Genomic DNA, 24269 nt, shown 5'->3' with positions numbered 1-24269 from the left:
GAATTCCCAAAGGGAGAATTCCAGCAGGATTTTAACGCATTTTTTTCCTTCAAATATCCTCTTATTTGCAGGTGGTCAAGCCTGGTGTGGAGTCACAAAATCCTCATCTGCACTGGCCTTGCTGCCAGGTTTTGCAGTGTTTATTTGCACATTTCTGTTGCCGTGTTTATTCCTACTTTTGCTAAAATTTTTACATGTGCTTCATCACATATCACTAAAACCTTTAACATTCCCACCCTCAAAACTGAGGAATTCCATAGAATCACAGAACAGTTTGGATTATAAACTCCCTCCAGTCCAACCCCTTTGCCACGAACAGGGAATTTACACAGCTCAGGCTGGATGTGATGTTGAGACAAACCCAGTCAAGACAAACACAAAGTCATCATGGAATTCCAACAGGAGAAAACCCAGCTCATGCAAACACCACAAAAACCTGGCCTGCTTGCCAAGAACAGCATGGGGGCTACCAGCGATGTCTCCCAGCAAAGTCCTCCCCAGAAGGACAAACTGCCAACAAATCTAGAGTAATTGATGGATACAGCTGCTACCTGCAGAGCACTGTAGAGTCTGATGATCATATTTTGTTGCAGATTTTCTGAGGAAAAGGCTGTTTCAGCAAGCATCCGGGTTTGAAAGGCTTTGATGAATGTTTTCTTATCACATTGCTAATTATGCACACAAAGCAACCTCTGTGAGGTGGGGAAGGATAGCCACAGGGGTTGGAAGCAGCAACAGATGCAGGAGCAGGGCTGGCAGCCCGAAACAATTGCATGTTAGCCAGATTTTAGTCAGTTTGGGCTTGGCTGGGAGAGATCATTTTTCAGCCATGGTGTTGGGAAGGGAGCAAAACTTTGTACAAGGGTCTACAAGGGAATGCACAAGTGGTTTGCTCCCAGACAGCAAGAAATGCCTCTCCAGCTTGCTGGTGCCTTCCATTTCTTTCCTGCATGCATCCAGATCTGGCAAAAAGCAGTGGTGACATCTCCATCCTTACATCTGAGGGCTTTTTGCTGGATGGGTCGCAAGGAAAGGACAGTGACTAGAGAGCAGCTTGTCTTCCTGTCCAAATAGTCAGAGCAGTCTGGGCTCCCCCTGTCAAGACCACATCATCCCATTCGGGGATGACATTTTGGGGTCTGACATTTGTGCACAGACCCCTCTCAGTGCTGGGCACCAACCCTAGGGGCTCTCAGACACACAATAAACAACAAGTGTTTTGCATCAGCTTCATCCTTCAGGGATGGGTGACACCACCCAGGTAATTGTGGTTCCTTCTGCCTCACCTCAACACCAGCTTGGAGAGAATCACACCTCTTCCCTTACTTCAACACAGTGACCCTTCAACAAAATGACTTGAAAAAAAGGAGTGGAGCAGCCTCTCAACACAGCCTAGCAAGGCACTGAAAATACAGGATTTACTGCAGGGGAGAAGAATTTTTTAAGCTAAAACCAGACCCAGTCCCCATAGCCTGATGGAGAAAGGGCTGATACATTCTGCTTTTCCCTGGCTAGATACTTCCTAGCTTTCAAACTCCGAGACTGTAACATCTTTGGGACTCAGACTCTCTTCACTTGTGTTCATACAAAGCCCAGTAGAAGGGAGGATGAGACCTGTGTAAAATGGGGAAGGATGAGCAGGATTCACAGGTGTTGTACCCCAGGCTGCAGCATTCAGCCTGTACTCAACATCAAAGGAGGAAAATACCCAAAAACAGAAGAGCAAAACAAGAAAAAGATGATAATTAGATGATTTACAGAGAAAGAGCATGCAGAAGAGAGTTTAGAAAAATGTGCAGACCAGCATGACATCCAGACATGCTTTAATTCTGCTTCTTTCTGCCATCTCAAGCCAGTCTGAACTTTGGGAGTGCAAACACATACGTGGCTGTCTGCAGTAACAGCAAGACAAAAGGCGAGGAGAATGGCAACTACAAGGAGAAATGTCAATGCACCTTCTCCTCCTTGGAGAACAAGGCTGCTGGTGCACCTGGAACACCATCAGGAGATGGCAGCCTGCTTCAGTGGAAATGCAGAAGGATGAAATACTTGAGGAGAGCTAAGGAAGGAGCGCGAAGCATGTGCCATCAGCAATACGCTGGGGAAAAGGTCTGGACAAAGGACAATCCTCCCATCTCTTTAGGATTATATGGCCACTAAATTGAGCCACGCCAATGTGACATGCAGTTTCTGGGCAAAATGATGCTTTTTGTTATATTTTTGTATGATGACCACTGAAAGCTGAGGTCACCTCATTCTGCAGCATCATATAGTGAAGTGAGTCTTTCTCCTAAAGGCTGTGCAGTCTGGAAAGTGCTTTCCAATGCAATGGTGACATGGGCTGCATAACAGTGCCAAGTAGCACTATTTTGAACCACAAGCTTATTGAGATGCATATATATATATATATATATATATATATATAAAAAAATATATATAAATAGTTTTTATCTTGGCTGTTCCACCTTTACCTCTGGGTCTAACAAATATGAACAATTATTATTCATTAGAAGACCTACAAAACACAAAGTTTAATTGTACCATCAACTATGACAACAGCAAAACTCCCCTTTCCCTGTCAACTATGACAACAGCAAAACTCCCGTTTCCCTGTATCACCTGTTGACACCTTCAGAGGAAAAAACTGGTTTAAACATTTCTGACAGATTTTGCATATTTGTCTCCTGGATTTAATCCCACCATAGAATCACAGAATTATTAATGGTTTGGGTTGGAAGGGATCTTAAAGTTCATTTAGTTCCAACCCCAGTGCCATGGGCAGGGAGACCCTCCACCAGACCAGGTTGCTCAGAGCCACATCCAACCTGGCTTTGAACACTCCCAGGGATGGGGCAGCCACAGCTTCTCTGGGCAACCTGGTCCAGTGCCTCACCACACTCACAGGAAAGAAATTCTACCTAATACCTCAACTAAACATTTTCTTTTTCAGTTTAAAGCCATTCCCCTTGTCCTATCACTCAAGGCCCTCTCCAGCTCTCTCATATCCTAACTCAGGAAAGACTATTCTTTTTGCTACAACTCTAGAGCAAGGCCCAGTGGTATGCTCCAATCGAAACAATTTTAACCATGATACAGAGGGGAAGGAGTCCACCTCTGGAATTAATGGCTTTCAGTCATTTTGGGTCAGATCCTCCTCATTGGAATTCCAAATCCAAACATCCAAGATACTGCAGAAGTAAAAAGGGATGAAATTCAGCCCCATGCAAAGAGCTGAATTTTGAAAAGCAGGCTAACCCTCTGGTTATCAAGGGGTTGTGGAAATGTGAGCAGAGTTACAAAGCTTATATCATAAAATTTTTAGCACACAATATGCTACCTTATGGCCAAATAACTAGCAAGCAAGGTTTGGGAAGTTATCAGAACCAGTCAGCAGATGAGATGCAACAAAAAAGATCTAAAAGAGTTTCCAAAAGCCTGTTTTGATGATCATGACAAAATTGCATATTATCTTGTCTTTGAAGGCTTGGATCTGAGGTCTCCTCTAAACAGGAATCAACCCTCCACCCCCAAAAATAATACCATTTCAAAAAAACCCAGAAATGCAATCCAGGGGTCTCTCTTTGGGCTGTCTTGCCTCAAAAAGTGTAAAACAGGGTGAGATTTGCAGTTGTTTGGAGGAATAATGTCCCACTGAAGCCAATTGTGGCACCATGGTAAATAACAGCCAAATCCCAGATGACCCATCTGACATTATTTAGAATGATTCAAATATCAGGAAAAAAGTCCTCAAAACCTTGGCTGAGCCTGGTTCTGATCAAATTCCCATCATTACAAAGTTCTTCTGAGTTGAGTCCTAGAATTAAGTACCACAGTCATATCCCTGTACCTATTCAACAAGCTGTAAAAATGCTCTCCAACACATTGGTCACTTGAAATGGATCCTCTATAGATAGTGCAGGAAGAGGAATAAACCAACAGGAGTAAAGCACAATCCTTGCCAAGGAAAGGTGAGTATACAAAAGAGGAACTCATGTATTCAGTTTACCTTTGGTGTGGGTGTGGGCGACTGGCCAAATGTGCTGGATGCATAGCCACAGAGAAACTACACGAAGCACAGGTAAAAAAACAAAACAAAACACAAAACAGAGACAGAGAAGAGCAAATAGTGAAAAGAAGGAATAACTGAAATGGGAGCCTGACATATTTATTCTTGGAAGTCCAGCTGCTATATATCTCATGAGCAAAATGCATTAACTCTTAGATTTTTGTATAACCCTCTCCTGGATTTTCTCCTCCGTCTTGATGTTCACTTCTCTGAGGGAACTGCCAGTGTTCAGCTCTTGCTTCATGGAAACAAACTTAATACATTTTTTAACCTCACTCTTTATCCATCCAATTTCAGCCAGTCCCACTCATCTCCCTCACACATCTCTGCTCTCAATATACAGTGGTTGGGAAGGTGCCAGGAACGAAATACAAAAAAATTGTAAAGAAATCTCTTCCTTCCTCCTTAATTTTAATCCCAAAATCAGGTATTTTTGATAGAATTTAAACTTTTACCAAGGGGTAAGCCACCCCACTTCCCCCCAGTTTCCCATTTGTTTTTCACTTTATAGGGTTCCATCCTCCACTGCTCCTTCTACCTGTTCCTTGAAGAAGCAGTGCTGACAGACCATCCCAGCTGATTCCTCAGAGGAACAGTGTACAACTCCCACTTAACCCATAATTTCACCTGGCACCACTCAAAGCAATGCTCCTGTTCAGCAAACACACACAGATAAACCCTCACTGTGATAACCTTGAATAAACGAGACTTTACAGCCCCATGTGCTCCAGAAATGCCCAGTTCACCCCACAGGTTTCGCTCTGTGCAGCTGTTAGGTCTTTCAGGGACCAGTTACTACTACATTCAAGTATACAATCTCAACCAGTTATCAAATTTCTCTGATCTGTGGCTTTCCCAAGTTTCTGGAATATAAAGGTCCCATTGGAAAGACCGAATGTAAAGCAGATGTGGATTTACTTGTAACTGACTCACAAAATCCTACAAACTCATCAATAAGCTCCTGAGGACCAAGGTTTGGAAGGTGTTGAGCAAAATGCCTCATGATTTCATTTAGTCCTTAGCAGAACAGCCACTTGTCTCTCTTTAAGAGAAGAAGTTATATTTGACTGACCAAGCCTGAGTGTCTGGAAGGTTCTCCACACACTGCTTCACTGAAGCTCTGCGAAGGCATGCACAGCTCCAAGGCATTCCAAGGACATTTCACCACAGAGCTTTGCTACATGCAGTCAATTTCCGTGACCCAGACTCACTTGCTCCTTCTTTTGGGGCACATGTCCTAATAAAGGGGCTGCAACATTACTGAACGTTGGTGGAAAACAATGGCAAAAGCATCTCAGCCTCATGTTGGATCCTGCTTGTCTGAGAATTTTTGGGTGGTGGTGTTCAGGGAATCAGTGCTCCCCAGGTCCACAGTGACACTGTGCAGGACTAGGGGGGCTGGCACACAGTGTTGGCTCTTCTTCCAGTTCCATGACATCAGGCTAAAAATCCCTCATTCCAAAAAGAAACCCAGGCATCATTAAAGTATCCAAGCAGAGAGACCACCACTTGGGACAGATTCTGAAGATGTCTAGTGGAACTATAAAAAACCTCAAACAGTTTCTGTTAAAAAAAAAAAAAGGGATCCAATGCTTTCAGAGGTTTCAGTTCTCAGATCCTAGACAACATCCAGACATCTCAACTTTGCTATTATGTACTTTCAGCATATTTTAAAGATGCTTTGGTAGGGATCCCTGTGAGAAAGCTTGTGTGACTGTGTAAACCCTTTCATTGATGCCCCAGAGTGCATCTCTGCTCTGCCCAAAGAAGAAAGAAATCACTTCCAAGGTCAACTGCAAAGCTTACACCAAAAATAAAAAGCAGCAAGGAATAAGCAATAAAAAGCAAAGTAAGCAGCAGCACTGATGCTAAGGGAGTTAGTGTCTACTTCAACAGGAGTATCCACTTCTGAGGATAGCTCTGAACCCAACAGGAGTGTCATGCCAATTGGTAGCTCAATTAGTAATTGATAAATGTTCTCTTATTCCAAATGAAGTCAAAAGGATAATCACCATTAATTTCAGCAGGAGCAAAACTGAATGAAGGTTATGAACGAAGTTTACAAAACAGCACGTAGCATATTTGAAGAAATGTCTTGGGAATGTAAATATTTCTTTCCCTTGGCAAGTGAAGGAATTCAGCACTTACAACTTGGCACTCCTGCAAGTCCCTAAGTCCCTTGGTCCATCAGTGGCATTTGGCTGGCATTTGGAAATGGGACTCCGACTGCCAAAAATTTTGTCTGCTCTGAAAAATGTTATCCTCACACCCTCTGCAGTCCCATGACTTTTGCCTTGGGAAAGACTGGGGGATTGGCCATAGTGACTGATCTGTATATATATATATATATACCAGTATCTCACCACCCTCACAGGTAAGATCTTCTTCCTAACACCTAATCTACACCTGCTCTCGGTTAGTTTACTTCTCATTCTATTATACACACATCTGGATGACTTAACTGGAAGGCACAGTAACTTTTCTCTCAGATTTCTACAATCACAAACCTAATTGTTCCAATCCCTACAGAAGTCTGAGGGGCCATCACAGCAAAATAAAAATAAAATTTGATGAACCAAATGCAGTGAACTGGGGACATGAGTGTGGATGCACCTGGGACACTGCATTAACACTTCCTGATAATTGACTCTCACTAACAGGTTTGGAGCTCCCCAAGGACCATCAGAACATTTTGACTCTGCAAATCTTCCACCCCTTCCAGGAACACCCCTCCTCCTGAATAAAGATCTTCTCCCGCCTGCATTACCATTGCCACATCTGCTTGGAAGATCTGCTTGATGAATTTGTTTTTTGAGGAATGCACCAGCTGAATGATGTCTCCATGCAGCGTGTCCCTGTTTTTCTCCAAGAAACCTAGAGAAATAATGGGACAACACATAGATGACACAGTGCAACATGGTCAGCACGTGAGCTGCAAGCAGCTTCTGGGTTGTTGGATTACTGGATGTTCTTGGTGAGGTAATGGGAGCAATGAGTGGGCAGAGAGAGAGAGACCATGAGAAGGAAGACAGAGGTGCATCTTCAGACTGGACTGAGGATGCAGTTGTGCAAAGCACTGCCATTCTGTCACAGGCACACACGAATGAAACAGCACCAAACTCTGCAGCTCATGGGCACAGCTGGGAGGGTCAAGTCATTGCAGCCAGAAAAGGAAAACATAGACACGACCCTGGACTACCTGCCCTGACACCCTGCCCTGCTCCAACACAGCAGTGGCTTGACTGCCCATGAATATCCCCTCACCCCCTGCAGTGCCCTAGGAGCTGCCCCATACCTTTTGTTTCGTAGTAAACAATTCCAGCAAAATGGTTAATGCCAAACTGGGTTTCGTAGTTATTCTTCGGAGGAATATAGTTGGTGTTGAGCTTGTGCTGGGAATTCAGCTTGTGCAACATGGTGGCATCTGTACCCTGTACATGCATGAAAAGATCTGACATTTAACCAAGGCTATTCCCATTGAAATAATTTTCCAGTCAATAGCACATTTCTTTCTTGACTTGGTGACAACGTGCATTTATGTTGAGAAGTGATATGTTGGAGAAGATATGTCAAGTGCAGAAATTACAGAAATTGATTAAATATCACTGTTATGTAGTGCTGTATTCAAAATAATGCTCCAAAAGGAGTGTATTTAACATTATTTTCTCTTAAACTTTGCCAATAGATGTTTTTGAGCCTCTTGCAGGCATATTTTCCCATCAGAAACACTTGTTTCTGTAACACTGATGGAAGAAAATTTAAGAGAGCAATAAAAACTATAAATAGGCAGGCCACTGGTGAATGTGTTTGGGGCTGAGCAGATTTCTCACAGGGCGCCAGCATGCAAGTGCAAAGGGGATAAAATCAGGAGAGTCACTGGCAGCAAGGCTGAGCCCAAAACACACCTTGGGGAACTTGCTCTCCTCGTCAATGAGGGAGATGATGTTCATAGGCTTGATGGCAATCATGTCCAAGGCATCCTGGTTATCCGTGAACTCGATGTGCTGCCAGTTGATGTTCTCCAGGTTGTACTCCTCCTGCTCTAGCTTGAAGACGTGGCGCACGAAGAACTGTTGCAGGTTTTCATTTGCAAAGTTAATGCAAAGCTGCTCAAAACTGTGGAGGGAAGGTCAAGAAAAGGCCTTTTTATATGCACCCTGGTTAATTTTTTCTACATCTCTCTTCATGCTTTAAGCAATACTCTCAGACCTTGTCAATCACTCAGTAAAGCTAGTGTTGGCTTAGAATTTCCTTATTGGTTCAGACAATCAGTTTTTTTCCCAAAACAATGCTCTGTGTGTGGTCTAAATCAGCTTAGAAACTGATTGATTAGCTCTGATAATTTCTCATATAGAAAAAGGCTTGGTCCAACCCAGCCCAGGTCACTTCAGGAGAGGTCAAAGGACTGCAAGACCTTGAGCTTGGGCTTGTGAAGGAGGATTAAGACCTGGTTCTCCTTTTGCAGGCTCCATACCTGTTCACAGTGAAGTTCTCAAAGCCAAAGATGTCAAGAAGGCCAATGGATCTCCTGATACTTTTGAGTTCCTGGGAAGGAGGTCTATAAATTGCAGCATTGATCTTCTCCACGATCCACACAAAAAGTCGCCCATAAATTCCCTGCAACATCCCAAAGATGGAGCTCACTGAGACAGTTCAGCAGTTTGTCCTGCTAGTCTGTGTCACTACTTCACCCTTGACAACACAGGTTCTCCTAAAGCATGGCCAACAACCAGACAGTCCCTGAGGACCTGCTCACCAACGTTTGTGCCAAACTCTTGGCATGGTTTAAAGCTTCAAGAACCTTTATGTAGATGAAGGAAAACAGACCTGAAAGTTTAGCTAAAGACAACTGAGAGCAAACCCCCAAATCTGGATAACGCTACATTTTGGATCTATGGGCTTGCTGTGAAGCCAGACAGTGCTCTCCTTGGTTTCCACACATTTCTCTCTACAGACCAGCAGAGCAGAGCCACGATACGCTGCAAGAACATCTTGCTCATTTGAACAAGGTGCTCACTGAAACATTGCAGCACTGGCTGAACAGTCTGATGATCTAGTAACACAGATATTGCTACTTCAGTAACTACAGAACTTCATGCTTTAAACTGTTATTATTTTATAAGCTCCAGCAGTGTGACCAAGAGGGGAGCCCAATTCAAAGGCTCATCACCACTAGAGAAGATACTGCCAGGATTTCCAGGCTGGTTTTGCAGGCTATCAAACCAGCTTGATCTACCAATTCCCCACAGATAAAATGAGGACCCAAGTTGGCCAAAGCATGCCAATAATGCTTGTCCTGCAATTTTACATGGGGATGCAAACAGCACAGCAGTGATCCACACCTATCCCATCAACCTTTTTCACTCCAAAGGCTCAAGATGTTCTAAGTGCTCTGATGGCTTCTGCTCTATCCCTGGCCCTGTGCTGTTCAGCTTATGCTGCTGCTTGTGTTCCCAAATCCTGAAATTCAGGTGTGTGTGCTAGATATGTTAGTAGAGTTGCTCTGATTTACAGGACCTGAGGATCTTTCTAGAAACTGAGGTAAAATCATTTCAGAAGGCTGGGTTCTTCAGCAGGTCCCCTTTGAGTACAATCTCCAGTCCAGATTGCAAATCCCTTGCAGAACAGGTTATCTACACTCCTTCCACCTCAACTCTTTGTACATCCCAATTAGAACACAGTTTCAAGGGCATTTGCTGATCTGAGCTCACACAGGCACCAAGCGAGACCCTTCTCCTGTGCAGTGGATGCTGCAGTCTCAGAAGGGGCAGATTTCTTCAGCTTACCAAGAGAAGGCGTAAGGAAACACCCTGAGACTGACCTTTACAAAAGCATCCCTCACATCCAGCGCTTGTTCCATGCTGAGAGGGGTGGAGACAGTTTCACCCCTGGTGATTATCGTCCGGCTGGTAAGGCAGTTCATCACATCCTGAGGCTCAACCTGACAGAGACAACACCAAACACAGCTGCTGTACAGGGAAGGTACCTCAAATGAAGATACAGGCATTTTCAGAGAGAAAAATTAACATTTTTTACCATATTTTAATCTGGAAGGTGTTCTTGTGACTTAGCATGACATGTTAACGAGGTGTGGGAAGACACGATGAGAAGGCAGAGCAAAGCCTGCAAAGCTGTATGCTACCAGCACGGGTTAAAGCCTTGCATCACCTTGATCCCTTTTTATACTTCTTCAGGGAAATGTCCACTCTCTAAGTGGACAGAGAACTGTAGAACACACTCTGGGACCAGCAGTGCCTTTGGAGATGAGATGATGTCCCTGTTGGCTCTTGAGAAGGCCACTGAAGAATGCCCCAGAAACTGCATGGATGATTTCAGTGAGGGTCATCTCACCTCATTCTTCAGAATATATATGACATCTGTCTCAAGTACCATTATGAAATTCCTTTATACCAGTGAGGCAAACACCCTACTTTGGGGACTGAGGTATTTTGGATGCCCTTTCTAGGACCATGTGCTAGACCCACCCGAAAGTCTTTTCCTATCTGCTGGTATGAAGGGGAGCTCAGATAATCGGATAATGGAATCATAGGATATTTTGGGTAGGAAGGGACCCTTAAAGATCGTCTAGTTCCAACCCCCCAACAGGAACAGTTTCTGCTAGACCAGATTGCTCAAAGTCCCATCACACCTGGCCTTGAACATGCCCAGAAGTGGAGCAGCCACAAAATCCCTGGGCAACCTGTTCCAGTGCCTCACCACCCTCAGTGAAGAATTTCTTAATATCTAATTTAAATCTGCCTTCTTTCAGTTTGAAGCCATTCTACCTTGTCCTATCATTCCATGCCCTTGTCAAAAAGTCCCTCCTCCTGCTCTCTTGGAGCCCCTCTAGGTACTGAAAGGGGCTCTAAGCTGTCCCCAGAGCCTTCTCTTCTCCAGGCTGAAACACTCCAGATCTCTCAGCCTGTCTCCACAGAAGAGGTGCTCCAGCCCTTTGAGTATCTTTGTAGCCTCCTCTGCCTCCTCAGCCCAGATGGAGACATTCACCTTCATGCTGCCAGTGCAGGACACAATATGGCTTTTCCAGGCCTCTTCAGCCTCCTAGAGCTGGTGGTGCAAGGGGAGGCTGGCTCAGACAAAGCTGTGCCACAAGACTAAAAACCTGGGATGGAATCAGAAAGGGAAGAGCAGCACTGCAGGGCCACTGACCTCCAGCAATGTTGCAGCAGTGATGAGCGATGCTGACTGAACAACCTCGCAGGCATCCAGGTTGTCATAGGTCCGAGCTGGGGGAAGAAAGGCAGAGGGAAAGCCATCAGCAAGGGACTGCTTTCTTCACCTTTCTTCGGGGTGTCTCTGAAGAAAGTGGATGGGGTGAGGGAAAGGGTCTTTCTCTACTGCCTCTGTGGGATGTCCTGGCAAAATCTGGCCATCAGAAAGGAGAGAAAAGTTCACACATCTGCCGGAGTCCTGCTGCTGACTGCAAAGGACCCATACTCTGCTCTACCAGGGCAGATAGTAAAGAATGTAGAAAAGTTTTAGCATTTAAATGCTTTAGGCTTCTGTCTTCTGAGGAGGCTTTTTAAATCACTGTGTCACTTCTGACAGCAGAGCTGTTTGGTGCATTTACAAAGGCATGTCCAATCACACAGGCACTTACCTGTCAAACCCTCCATTAGTCTCTCTTTGTAAAACCTGAGCCTACTGAATGGCCTGTGTCAATATTCAACCTCACAACACTCTGAATGTGGATGTCATTGAGCACACTGCAGCCTGGCAGTCCTGCTGTGGGCAGGTGGAATTATTCCTTATTGCTTGTCCTTACAATGCCATAATAAACACTGAGTCCCTGGCATGGCACCATGGCAGGTGTTCTGGATACAGCTCTCCATCCCTAAGCTTGGCTCCCTGTCAGCAGGCAGAATAAAGAGCAGCAGCACACTGGACCGTGTATTTTGTCCTTTTACCTTCATACTGCAGGTTGCCCATGTGCAGGATGGCAGCCAGCAGCTTGGAGATCTCCCAGTTCTCAGTGTCAGTGAACATGAGGACCTTCATAGCGGAGCGGATATTGGCGTACTCCTTGCTATCATCTCTGCCATCACAGGTCGTGCAGTTACCCTGGGGAGGCAAACGGGGCACACACCGCATGGGACAAAGCCAGGGAGCACCAGGGTATAACCCTAAGCTATCAGGGCTTCCCCCAGAACCAGCAAGGTTTTAAGGGATGATGCTGAACTTGTGGATCTGGCTCTGCCCTTTGTCATATCCTATGACTCAGTGCCGAGCCTTGCGACCTACACTTACCCTGTCGTCCCCAGGTACCCTGTGTCTGACTGCCATCAGCAGAAGAGAAAAAGCTCTCTGAGATGGGGATAGAGAGCTGGAGGCTTCCACTGGTCCAGCTAGAAAGCTGGGTCCCAGCCTTGCTGATGATGCACCGGCCTTAATTACACCTGCTTCTATCAGCTCCTCTGGATATCGACACTGGTATATAGGGAGTGGGGTTGGAGATTGCTGGCTCAGTCAGACACTTGGAGCACACACAGCTCAGCCCCATATTCTGCTGAGAATGTCCCATCCAGATGAGCCCTTCTCTACACCCATCACTGCCTCAAGAGCAGCAGGTCTTATCTAACACCCAGGCTACTTCTAAACACGTGGCATAGGCACCATACAACATCCCATCCAAGCTTGTGTTCTACTTCACAGAAAGTGTGGAAATAGCCTGGTCTAGACACAGGGATTAAGGATTTCCACTAAGACTATGAGCCTTGTGGTGGTGAGACAAAGAGATCTGTCAAACCCTGCGGCTAAGGCTCAGGAAGGTCATAACCAGCAAAGCAGCTCTTGGCTGCAGAAGCATCCCACTTTTCCTTCTCCCTTGCTAAGGACCTTTCACCACATCCCCCTACCAAACCTCTGTTTCGCTGCTCTCTCACCATGGCAAGGTAGTTGTAGTCCGTGGCTTTCCCAAGACCCAGCTTCTTCTTCTGCTCCACGGTCATTCCTCTCAGCATGCAGTAGAACACGTGGTAATTCCTCTCATCCTGGGCCTGCAGGAGAAGAGCAAGTGCCGGCTCTGTGAGGAGAACAGCACGGCAAAGGTCGGCTGCCAGCGCCTTGCAGGTGTATCACCTTACCTGCCTGCACACCCGGGACTTCTCCAGCAGGTACTGCTCAATCTTTGCCCCCTCTATGGCTCCCCTCTTGTTGAAGTGGATGTCGATGTACTTCCCAAACCGGCTGGAATTGTCATTGCGGATGGTCTTCGCGTTCCCGAAAGCTGCAAGAATTATGGCGCATTAGAGAGGGTCTGATGCAGGGAGGATGATGGATCTGGTCTCATTGGGGGAAGAAAAGTCAAAAGAATGAAGCTGAGAGGGTTAAAAGCAGCCCCAAAGCCTTCCCTGAAGTTTGGCTTGATCAATTTCATCTCAATGTGAGCAAACAAGATGTATATCAGATGACTTTCCTTGGAAATACAGAGAGGAGCACAGAGGAGGAAGCTTGGGAATGGGGTCACCTTATCCAGGAAAAAAGGCTAGGATGGCAGGATTTTGGCATCAGCTGATGAAATTAGAGGAGAGTTGAGCAAGAGTGGCTGCAGTGTGAAAGGTGACGCTGTTCAGAAAATGGCAGAGATGCTGGTGAGTGATTTGATGACTAAAAGGGAAAGATGATGACAAAAGGGAAAATACGTCCAAAAGGGAAATACAGACAACTAAGCCAACCTCCAGTGGGAGACTTCTCCCTGCAAGCAGACTGTGCAGAGAAAGGTATCCATGTCCATCCTCTGTTGGGTGTGGATGAGTGCCCTAAGCCAGCACACCCTGCAATTTCTGCTCCAGGATTTCTGGCAGGTGATGGACATGCACTTGAATTACAGAGCCTCTCTTTCCTGAATCTCAGCAGTGACCAAGTGCATATTCAGTAGTGCCCTGTGTGCTCGTCACACTCCTGTTGGTTCCTGGAGGGTTTTCACCAAGCAGAGGAGGTAAAAATCATAGAATGGTTTGGGTTGGAAGGGACCTTCAAGATCATCTAGCTCCAATCCCTCTACAAGGGCAGGAGCACTTCCCACTACACCAGGCTATCAAACCTCTATCTTTAGAGAACAACCCCAATGTTTTTCTTTAAAGAAAATGCAGTTTTTCTGTGTAAGCATAAAAGGTACATCTGGCATCATGTTGGGTCAAGAGGGTTAGATAAGCTATTTAATTTACAGATATCCAATTAAAACAGTGGGGTTGATCACAGTAACAGACTGCCAATGAACCTATTAAGGCCACAAGCTGATTCTCATTATCTGGTTCTTTCTTGGACTCCTCTATTTCTTTTTCTGCATTCTGCTCCCATTCACTGGTCTTGATAGGAGAAGGTGGGGTTTGCTATTGTATACAGCCAGCACAAGGTGCTGTGAAGCTCAGATCCTATTAAACTGATGTTTTATGGAATCATCTAAGAATAGGAATAGGATTTTTGCAACTATGGCCAAAAAAGCAAATAGCAAATTAGCTGAATGCAGCACTGATGGGATATTGAAGCTCTGCATGAAGTCCAGCACTGGAGGAGGTGTTGAGATTTTTCAAAAGAACATCAGATATGCAAAAAAGTATTGATCAGCACTTTTCCATACTGCACACAGAATTAGGTAAAATTCAGCGTTTTGTATGGATTTTCTGGGGGGAAAAAAAGTATTGTTTTAAGTGGAAAACCACCTGTTTTTCAACTTTTTAAGTAACAAGACAGTTGAAAAAAATAATACAGGTCAGCTGAAATGCTTTGCTTTCAAAAACAGTTGTCAAAAATATTAAAGGAAACATTGAGAGCTCAAATCAGAGAATATTATTCTTGTGAAAAATAAATTCAGACAGAAAGAATCTGAATGTGTTGTTTAGCAGAAGTGTACTTCAAAAAACAGTTTTGTCGCTTTTTTGGAAACCCGAAGTGTGACGTAAGTGATTTACATTTGGTTATATTTTATGGTTCCTGAATCTGTTTCTTATTTTTTCCAGCAAAAGAATTCTTTGTTATCTGAGGCCTCACCTTCCAAGATGGGATTTGCCTCCAGGACCTGCTGCTCAATCCAGGAGTGCTGACCGCTGATTGCTGCCAGGAACTGCAGAATCAGTTTTGTGCTTTCTGTCTTCCCTGCTCCAGATTCTCCACTGCAATTACAAAGGAGTGGAGGTCAGTGAGAGCCATGCTGCATCCCTGCCAGTGTCCCTCCCTCTGTCTCCAAAGGAACTTCTGTCTCTTGTGTTTCTTCTGCTAGCATAGGCAGGATGAGACCACTAAGGATGGGTTTCCAGCACCCCAAGGACTGGTTGTGGGACAAATGACAGGACATGGTAGCAGACAGCTTCCAGCCAAGATTCAGATTTGCTCCGTGTTCCATTTGGCCCGAGTAGTTGCTTGAGTTCGGGTATCCCCAGCAAATGCCATCATTCAAGCAGCACTAAGAAGGTCATGAAATACTTTCAGTCAGTGCTTTTCCAGGTATGATCACCAGACCATGACCCTGTGGTCCAGGGTCTAGCTGTTCCCATGGGACATTTCCATCACCAGTCTTGAGCTGTGATAAGGCAGATGGTGAAATACAGCTTTTTACCAGGAGGAACTGCCACAGGTCTCCTGGGTTTGTTCTAACAAGGAGCAGGGAGAGAGGAGAAGCTTATGGGGCAGGAAGCCCAAGTTATTCCCCAAACTTTTCTCTTCACTGAAAGATAACTTCAGTTATCTTGTGCAAGGGCTGGGCAGAAATATTTGGTGAGTATATGGCATGTCTGATGCATGGCGTAACCAAAATAAGTGACCATCCTGATATTGAGCATCTGGCCTTGGCCTCATGGGCAAATCATTTCACTTTTCAGGCCACTGGCACACTGCATTGACTCCCCTATGGGCCCCACATGATGCTGTTTTAGACCAGCAAAATAAGCCTTACTGAATGGCCTTTTCAGGCTCATGCATCTGGAATACTGCACACAGGATGTTCCAGAGTTATGGCTTTTCATTCAATGAAACTTAGGGTAGGCATGCCCTGGGGAAAAGGGTGCTTCAAATGAAAAAGACTGGGGGTTCAGAATTTATAGGATCATGTTGGAGGGCTGAGGACATCAAATCTGGCTCATACCACCATTTGGGACAGATGCTGGAGGGAGCTATACCCATACCTGTGACCAGGCACTGCTTGGTGCCCAAGGTTGATCGGTCCAGAGCAGAGCCATGCTTGGAGACACTGTTCAGGAGTGTGAATGACCACAGGTCCAGTGATCAAGCTTGTCCCTGACCCTTCCTTGTACAGAAAGCATCAATGTTTGCATTTTTGATGTCTGTAGGAGTATTGAGTATTAAATTTAAAAGTGGAGGTTAAAAATGAATATGAAATCTATTGGGTTGTAAGGGTAAATACCAAAGTATTGATAAAGCACCTGCACTAGGAACAGAGACCACCTCTGCACTGGGAATATGTGGATGGAAGATCTAATCAGTCATTCAATGTCTGATTCCATCTGATAAGCTGTTCCAAATCAAGCATGTTGCATCTGCTCAGCATCTCCTTTCAGGATTTGGAAACCCAGCAACTCACCTTATGATACAGCACTGGTCCTTGTTGTTGCGCTGCATGTTGAAGTAGCAGTTGTCAGCAATCGCGAAGATGTGTGGCGGCATCTCACCAATCTTTTTGTTGGTGTAGAGGCGTATCTGCTCGGGTGAGTAGATGGGTAGGAGCTGGTAGGGGTTTACTGCCACCAGTATTGAACCAGTGTATGTCTGGAGGAGAAGCACATGAAGGTTTATGGGGACAGTGAGGTGTAGCTGAGAGAATCTAGCAGCTGGGATGGGATGTGGATGGAGACCAGAAAAATCAAAACTTTTTAAAAGCTGGATGAAAGACGATGCTCAAGTCAGAGATGCTTGCAGGGGGAGCCTGGGGTAAAATGGGAACAGAAGTCCCAAAGCACCTAAATCAGGTCATATTCAGCCTTGCTCATGCACAGCATGGTTTCAAGCATTAATTCATATTTTGTATGCTCTTGGTTAAGATTCAGAGTCTTAAGAGAAGCTCATATTTGCAAAAATATCACCAGAGCCAGCATATACTCATACATATTTACTGCATTGCATGTATGATGAGAAACCATAGGTGAAAGAAACCTGACAACCATTCCCATATCTCAAGGCAGGACCAGCTGGATCTAAACCATTCTGACAGATGACTATCTAACCTGTTTTTATCAGTCCACAGCAGCTGCTAATTCTCTCTGCAATGCATTCTTCTCTATCATCTCTGCCTAACCAAATCTTTCCATACTTCAGTTTAAACCTTGTCCTGTGCAGATGGATATTGCCCACAAAGTCCTGACATATCCCTTTTCTTCTATTTCTGAAATTTTGTAAATGGCCTTTGGTCCAGCTATCCCGGTCCTTGGGTAGCAAACTCCTCTGTAGTGTCTTCCTCTTTCATTTCTGCCCTTCCAGAAGCTGTTTCTCTCAAGCCTCTCATCAAAGGACTCAGGAACTTTGTTATCTTGTTCAGATGTAGTGCCGACGTTAGGAGGTTTGGCCACATCCCAAGCCCAAGGCAGAGAACAAGGATCTCCTTCCCCTGTTTCATCTGTCTAAAAGTCAGTGTCTAGAGCAGGTGAGTCAACGGGCCTCCACCTTGGGTTAGCCCAGGGGCATGAGATGAAGGCTACTTTCACTCTGTGACTTCAAAGAATTCAAGCCACTTTCTCTAGGTTAATTTTTAGCAACTGAAGTTACAAGATTAATCTTACCTTTCTTTCCTGCTGGAACCAGCTATGAACGTGCCCCCACTACTGCATATATTTTTTCAGGAAACAAAATAAGCAACTTCAACATTCACATAATCTTTATGGGTTTTCATTGGCACGGCCTAAACCCAGCAAGGCTTCGGCACAAAGCAGCAAAGTGGCACAGCCAAGGATGCTTGTGAGAGAGAAGAAATAATTTGCCACCATCTGTCCAAAACTTGCCACCAGTTCAGGCTTCCTGAAGGCAGCCAGTAGGTGGCAATTGTATCCCATAGTAAGGAGGATGAAAGGCATTAGGGGTTCCTCACCTTCTACACTCATGGCCAACACAAGAGAGCGACTTTCAGTTCAGTCCCATATGAGGTTTGATTTTACAGTGCTAACTGAGAAAGGACACAATACTCTTCTCTGTAACAGGGGATTATGTGTCAGTAGGGGAAAAAAGCTCTTTGAGCTCCAGAGCAATGTTGTCACAACTCCAAAGGGTAGAAATTGGCTGTGAAATCATGTAGACTGGATTTTAGAAGAAGAAGGCATTGAAAAAAGGGAGCAGAGACATCCCTCCAGGGAAGCCTTCAAAGGGGACAGAACAGGTAACCTCAGTGCTCAGAGGAGGAGGGAGCTCAATTTCTGAATGGGATTATGACACCAAGATCCCTAATGAAGACTCCTTTGAGTCTTCATTATTTCATTCATTTCCTCTTTACAATTTATCACCAGGTTAACTTTAGGGACGTTTTTTATCTTTCTTGAGCTTTTTTTTTTAAAATCTAACTCCTTGCAGAGGTCTCTGAAATCCCTGCATTTCAGTCACACTGGTCTGCCCTGCCACAAATGTAAACAGAGAGGCTTTTAAAGGTGTTAACCATTAGGTACTCTTTCTGGATGCTCCTACTGACCCTTCCCTTGTGATTCACAAAACACTTTGTCAGCATGAACTCTTGTACTATTGCTCGTTTTCGTAGCTCATTCCTAGTTGATAAATAATCACAATTTGCCCAATTCTCGCAGCTGACAGAAGGCAAAACTTTGTTCACTCTGTTGATCAGGGACCAAAGGGCACTTCCAAGGAAATAGTAGCTTACTGGTTTCTATTGCTGGGTGATGTCAAAGCCCTTTTCTATTGGAAAAATAAAGCTTTACTGAGAGCAGGGACTCTGCTGTAGCTGACCACAGGAACCACATCTCACAGCAAATTCATTACTGCCTGCATGACCTACATTTTAATTAGCCCCAAACAAATCCTTTCTGAGCCTGCTTCCCTCGCTACCCAGAACACCATGGCTGACTTCATCTGGATTGTTATGGGGTTAAAGCTCTACCAAACATTACTGCATTTTGGCAGCCCTTAGAGAGCAGCAGCAGGCTCTGGTTTCATCTCCAGAGAGAGAGATTTAACCTTACTCACGAGTCCAAACTCCCCACCAGACTCTTGCTATTCAGAATGGTTTCTCTTGCTGTGTGCAAGCCAAACTAAGAGCAAGAAGCCCTTGTTAAAATTTATCATATTTTGTTGCAGATATTTCTTCCCTTCAAGTTAAAGTCATTACTGAGAAGCACTTAAAGCTTTAACCACATTCGCAGGTTGGGAACTTTCCAGCTCTGGGAACATGTCACAACTTCACCATGTGGGTCAAGCCCTGCACCAAAGCAGATGGATGCTCTCAGTGCATTTATGAAGCAGCAGCAATGGTGGTGCAAAGTAAATGAGGAGGCCACAATGGTGAACAGAAAAAGGTGATCCAGTGGAAGGCATGACAGCAATTGCAAATGATGTTGCCAAGAGTCATACTTACCCTCCCGCCGCAGTTTGTCTTATGAGTAAAATGTGAGGGAGAAGAAAAAGGGAAATTATATTTTATTAGAGCAGAACTACATCCTCCACAAAGCTAAGGACATGAGGAAACAAGAGGAACTGAAGTCCCATTGGAAAAGTAATAATTTACTCAGCAGGCTCAGAAATCCTTTCAAGCAGTGAAACTTCACTGTCCTTGAGACAGTGCTAATTATACCACAGGAAAAAACCCACCTCAGTGGGCTGGGTGTCCCCTGCACACATGGCATCCATATGGTACCTTGGCTTTGCAAAACTGTCATCAATATTTACCACATCCGACACAAATCTACTCCTCCTAGTGCCATCACTCCTAATAGCTGAGATCTTAGGTTGGGTTCCTGAGCCTCCAACTACACACCTGTAGACAGAAGTGGTGTGCACACCTCTCTATCAAGCTATGCGCTCTCTGTCATTTTGAGAGTGTCATTCTGATTTGGAGATTGCTCTAATTGCTGTGCCGTGCCCAGTTTCCTGGGCTGGCACTCCAAGGCCATTAGTGGTGTGGAGCAATCAAGAGACAGTAACCTGGAACCTCTGTGATGCAAATGTCCTTGTGGGATGTGGCCATCCCTTAGGCAGGAACTCTGTAGGACACACTGCACTGTCACCATCGGACCAGAAGAACTTGCAGAGAAACTGATGTGGTTATTGTGTCACTGCAGCCCAAATCACCACCCACACTCACCTCCAGGCTAAAAGCTGCCCTTTGCATCAGCCCCTATTAGGATGGCGTGGCCAAACAACACTTTGCACAGTGCTTGTTTGTGTTACTAATCTTCTCGGATGCTTGTGAATAGCCTGGCAAGGGAGCTCAGAGACAGAGCTTTTTTGAAGGATCTTGATGTATTCACAGGCAATCTGATGATACTGTACACATAGAATTGTATCTGAGGACCTCAGGTCACTTGGAGAGGCAACAGGCACTTGCTGGATAACACAAACATCCCAAAAGAGACACACGGACTCCACTGAAAAAACACCCAACATGATCCAGATCCAAACTTCCTCAGAGAGAGTGGCAGGAATCCACTTTGTGCCACTGCAGGGTGCCCACAAGCAGGGGAAATCGGGGCAATGCCCAATGGGTAAATTCAAGTTCCTTGAATGAGCCAATCAGCTACAAATTATTGTCCATCTGTTCTTCTTGGGTGGCATTCAGGTTGCTTGAATTCAGTTATCCACATGAGTGCTGCACCTAACCTTGAAGATGGATGTGCTCTGAACAGGGGGAGGTTGGACTGTAGGCTTCCAGCCTAAAATTTTTCTTCCAACATAAACTCCTCTATGATATCCAAGCTCCAGTCAGCTCTAAAGCATCTGAGAGGCACTTCTGTTTGCTTAGCTGAATGGCAGTCTTGTCTCTGCTGGCTTTATTGACTCCTCTGGTGACTGCCATGGATGTCCATGGAGACACCACCTCAAGTATGAATTCGGGCTATTAACTTGCTAGTTTATCATTATAAATGGCAAGAAAATTTGATTATACAGGCAGAAACTAGTTCATCTAATGTGGGAATAATTTTCTGATTATACAATTTTTGTCTAAACTGACAATACAGGGCCTTAGGCATCATGCACAAGAAATAAACTGTCTGAGGGAGAGATGCATTTGGAGGTCTCTATTCTCCCCCAGGCTTTGGGGACTTACGGGTGCCTTTTCAGCACCCATGTTCCCTTCCTCCAGGATTGGACTCCATCTCTGAAAGAAGAGATGGATCTCTCCTAGAGAGGGGCAAGGAGCTGTCAATCATATAAACAGCCTGTGCAGCAGAGTGGTGTCTGCTCCATCACTGCCCAGCCCTAATCGAAAATCATCCGATCAAAAAGCACTGGACATCAAGCAGTGATGAACAAACAGACTTGATTGATAAAATCCCACCCATACTCTGTTAGCTTATTTTATCTGTGAACTCTGACTGTCTTGCAATTTCCTCCAGCCTGAAAATCTACTAGTCTCTAGACCCTTTTAAAAAGTAAATGACCAGGAGGCTTTGAAAAGACCTTCAAAGGCACAGCAAGCACTTACCTGAACATCTGAAAACTGTAGGATTTAAGAGTAATACCAAATTTTCCATATTTGCAGAGGCTGTTTGAGTACATTATCTAGCAGCAAACACATGTGCACTCTGAATTTCTGTCTGGAGAATGTGCAGAAGGCTACACAGTATAGAGAACATGATAAAACCAGCACAGAGACTTGAATGCTGACTCCTGTCCTGCTGGGGAGGTGGCCTTTGCGATGCTGTCACACAGAAGAGAGATGCAGCCCTGACTGGCTCCCTGTAAACCCCCAATCTGTGAATGTCTGCTTGGATGGGCAAGGCTTCACTGGGTCCACTGGGCATGACATGACTGAGCTGACCTAAGGAACAGATCAACTTCCAGGATCAACTCAGAGATCAGCTGTCAGGATCCCAGGCAGCCCAGGGCTAATTAGCCATGAACACAGACTAGGAAGGTTTTTTAGAGCTGTTCTGGGAGTTGCTTACTTCTTTGTTCCCAGTTATTTAATGCATGCCCCTCTTCATCCTTTCTCCACCCCTTCCACCTCCAGCAATGGCTGTCTTCAGTCCCTTGGGTTAGATAAATTAATAGTTCAGGGCAAAAGGGCAGAGGGTCACATGCAGCATGTAGTTTACACCTCTACAGAAGTTTTTGCTTTAGGATGACTACGACATGCTCATGGCATGGGTTGAACTGGTTACTCTGTGTGCAGAAAGCTAATGCACACGCCCAAAACTTCTACAGGGGCAGGACAGCAAGGTGGTGTGGGCTTTGCCCATCACCTAACTCACGGGGTCTTTCACTGGGGCATCCAGGAGCTCTGCAGTGTCCTCCAAAGTCAGAACCCTTCACCACCGGGGACAAGGTGAAGGTAGAAACCCAGATGCTCAGTTTGGTCAGGGTTCCCCCCACATGGGTTCTCCAGAGCTAAGGGGAGCAGGGGGTGGAGTGCAGAACCAGAGGTGAGGTGAGGTGGACACTCACATAGATGAGGTGCTCCCGATAGCGAATCAGCAGGTTCCTGAGAATTCCTGCCTCGTTCAGGTCCCCCAGGCGGATCATGTCCTCCACTCCATGGATGGAGGTGGGGTGCATGGGTTTGATGTGGCTGGCATTCTGCGGGGAAATCCAGTGCTCCTGGGAAAAGAGCAAGGCCACAGAAAGGTCAGTCAAATGAGAGACTCCTTGATGGATGACACAAAGAGCCCAGCCCAAAGAGAAGGGCCAGATGGAAGGACATACACAAGAGATCATCGGCACATGTGCCACAGCTTCTCTTCCTGGGGCAAGACAGTGACAAATTTGAAAGATTTGTAACAGAAGAAGGAAAACAACTTTTTATTGGAGTTTTATTGGAGCAACAAGAGACAGGAGACACAAGCCATCCTGGCAGGAGCCTCCTCCAGGGCAACATGGTCATCCAGCACATCAGGGGAGTTTATAACAAATAGCACATTTGTCTTCCCCTTCACAACTGCATTTTCACATCACTGGTTAACCCTCTCCCACAAAATACTGTTGAGCAGAGAGAAGATTATTTAGAAAAGGAGAAAGGGATGGACAGGGCTGGCAAAGTCATACTTTTATTGGCAGTGTTATTTAGACTCAGCACTTCTAAGGGCTTCAAAAGCCCCTACAAATTGTCCACAAGGACCTTGCCAAACCAAATCTCTATTACCCTTGAAGGGTATGAGAGCATTTACAATTACCTCAGCAAGAAAAAAAAGGAAGCAAAGAGAAACACCTTGATACAGACCTTACTCTAAAATAGACACCACTGCACAAAAACAGAGGTGGGAAATTGAAGGAGAACCAGTGTTTTGGCACATCAGGTGTTGGTAGGAGGTCAGGAAGGACTGGATAACAACAGGGGAACCTCAGGTGTAGGTGGGTTTGCTCGAAAAACTACCTAAATGTATTTGGGGGACTTCTGCTATCACTGTTCTCAAGAAGGTTCTCAATTTTGCACTCCCAGTACAGCCAAAAAACAGGGACACAACACTGTCTTGTCTTTACAAATAGAAAACTACGGCACAGTTGATTCCCAGGGACATACAGGAAGGCCATAACAAAGTCGATTATCATGGCCTAGCAAGGCCATAGAGCTGAAGAAGGGAGATCACGAGCCTTTGTACGTACATTGCCTTCATCATCCACCACCTGGATCTGTCCAGAGTCACACAGCTTAACCACCGCTCCAATGGGAACGTCGAATTCCCGTCCGGTTTTGAGGTCCATCCACACATAATCCCCCTGTAACCAAAGACAGCAGTTACACTCAGTGCTGCAGGGAGTTCAGTGTCCCTTGGGATACAAGCAGTTGATGTTTCATAGCCAAATCATTAGCACAAGTCAAATGACTTCCCTCACAAACCACAAACCACCCCTTTTCACAGAGGCTCAGGACAGCAGATGCTTTGCATGTGGCACTTGGGGATGTGGTTTAGTGGTGAACACACTGCTGCTGGGTTAATGGTTTGACTTGAAGATCTTAGAAGTCTTTTTCAACCCTAATGATTCCACGAATCTGTGAAATGCCCTGCAAGGTGCCAGCAGCAGAGCATGGCCACACAGCACACAACTGTGCTGTCCCACTGCCCTAACCTCTGCTTCTCAAGCT

General features: G+C 45.3%; 1 protein-coding gene across 3 annotated transcripts in view; it reads right to left on the bottom strand.

The window, feature by feature from the left end:
- MYO7A (myosin VIIA) overlaps positions 1–23902 on the bottom strand; it is a 56584-nt gene extending 32682 nt beyond the window's left edge. For 2 of the 3 annotated variants that reach the window (XM_084226763.1, XM_084226764.1), the window contains exons 1-13: positions 23789–23899; positions 22634–22786; positions 16620–16804; positions 15074–15195; positions 13168–13310; positions 12967–13080; positions 11992–12145; positions 11234–11310; positions 9888–10007; positions 8541–8683; positions 7972–8182; positions 7362–7497; positions 6834–6940 (exon numbers count right to left, since the gene is read on the bottom strand). In XM_084226763.1, the coding sequence (XP_084082889.1) occupies positions 6834–6940; positions 7362–7497; positions 7972–8182; positions 8541–8683; positions 9888–10007; positions 11234–11310; positions 11992–12145; positions 12967–13080; positions 13168–13310; positions 15074–15195; positions 16620–16804; positions 22634–22786; positions 23789–23887 (1764 nt within the window). In that variant the 5' untranslated portion in view covers positions 23888–23899. Of the gene's footprint in view, positions 1–6833; positions 6941–7361; positions 7498–7971; positions 8183–8540; positions 8684–9887; positions 10008–11233; positions 11311–11991; positions 12146–12966; positions 13081–13167; positions 13311–15073; positions 15196–16619; positions 16805–22633; positions 22787–23788 lie in introns of all 3 variants that reach the window. The other variant, XM_084226762.1, reaches the window with a different exon arrangement.
- Between the last annotated feature and the right edge of the window lie 367 nt (positions 23903–24269).

Source organism: Fringilla coelebs (genome assembly GCF_963513975.1).
Source record: "Fringilla coelebs genome assembly, chromosome: 2".
Taxonomy (NCBI): domain Eukaryota; kingdom Metazoa; phylum Chordata; class Aves; order Passeriformes; family Fringillidae; genus Fringilla; species Fringilla coelebs.
Note: the sequence above shows the minus strand (reverse complement) of the source record. Positions and strands in the feature narration are given on the sequence as shown.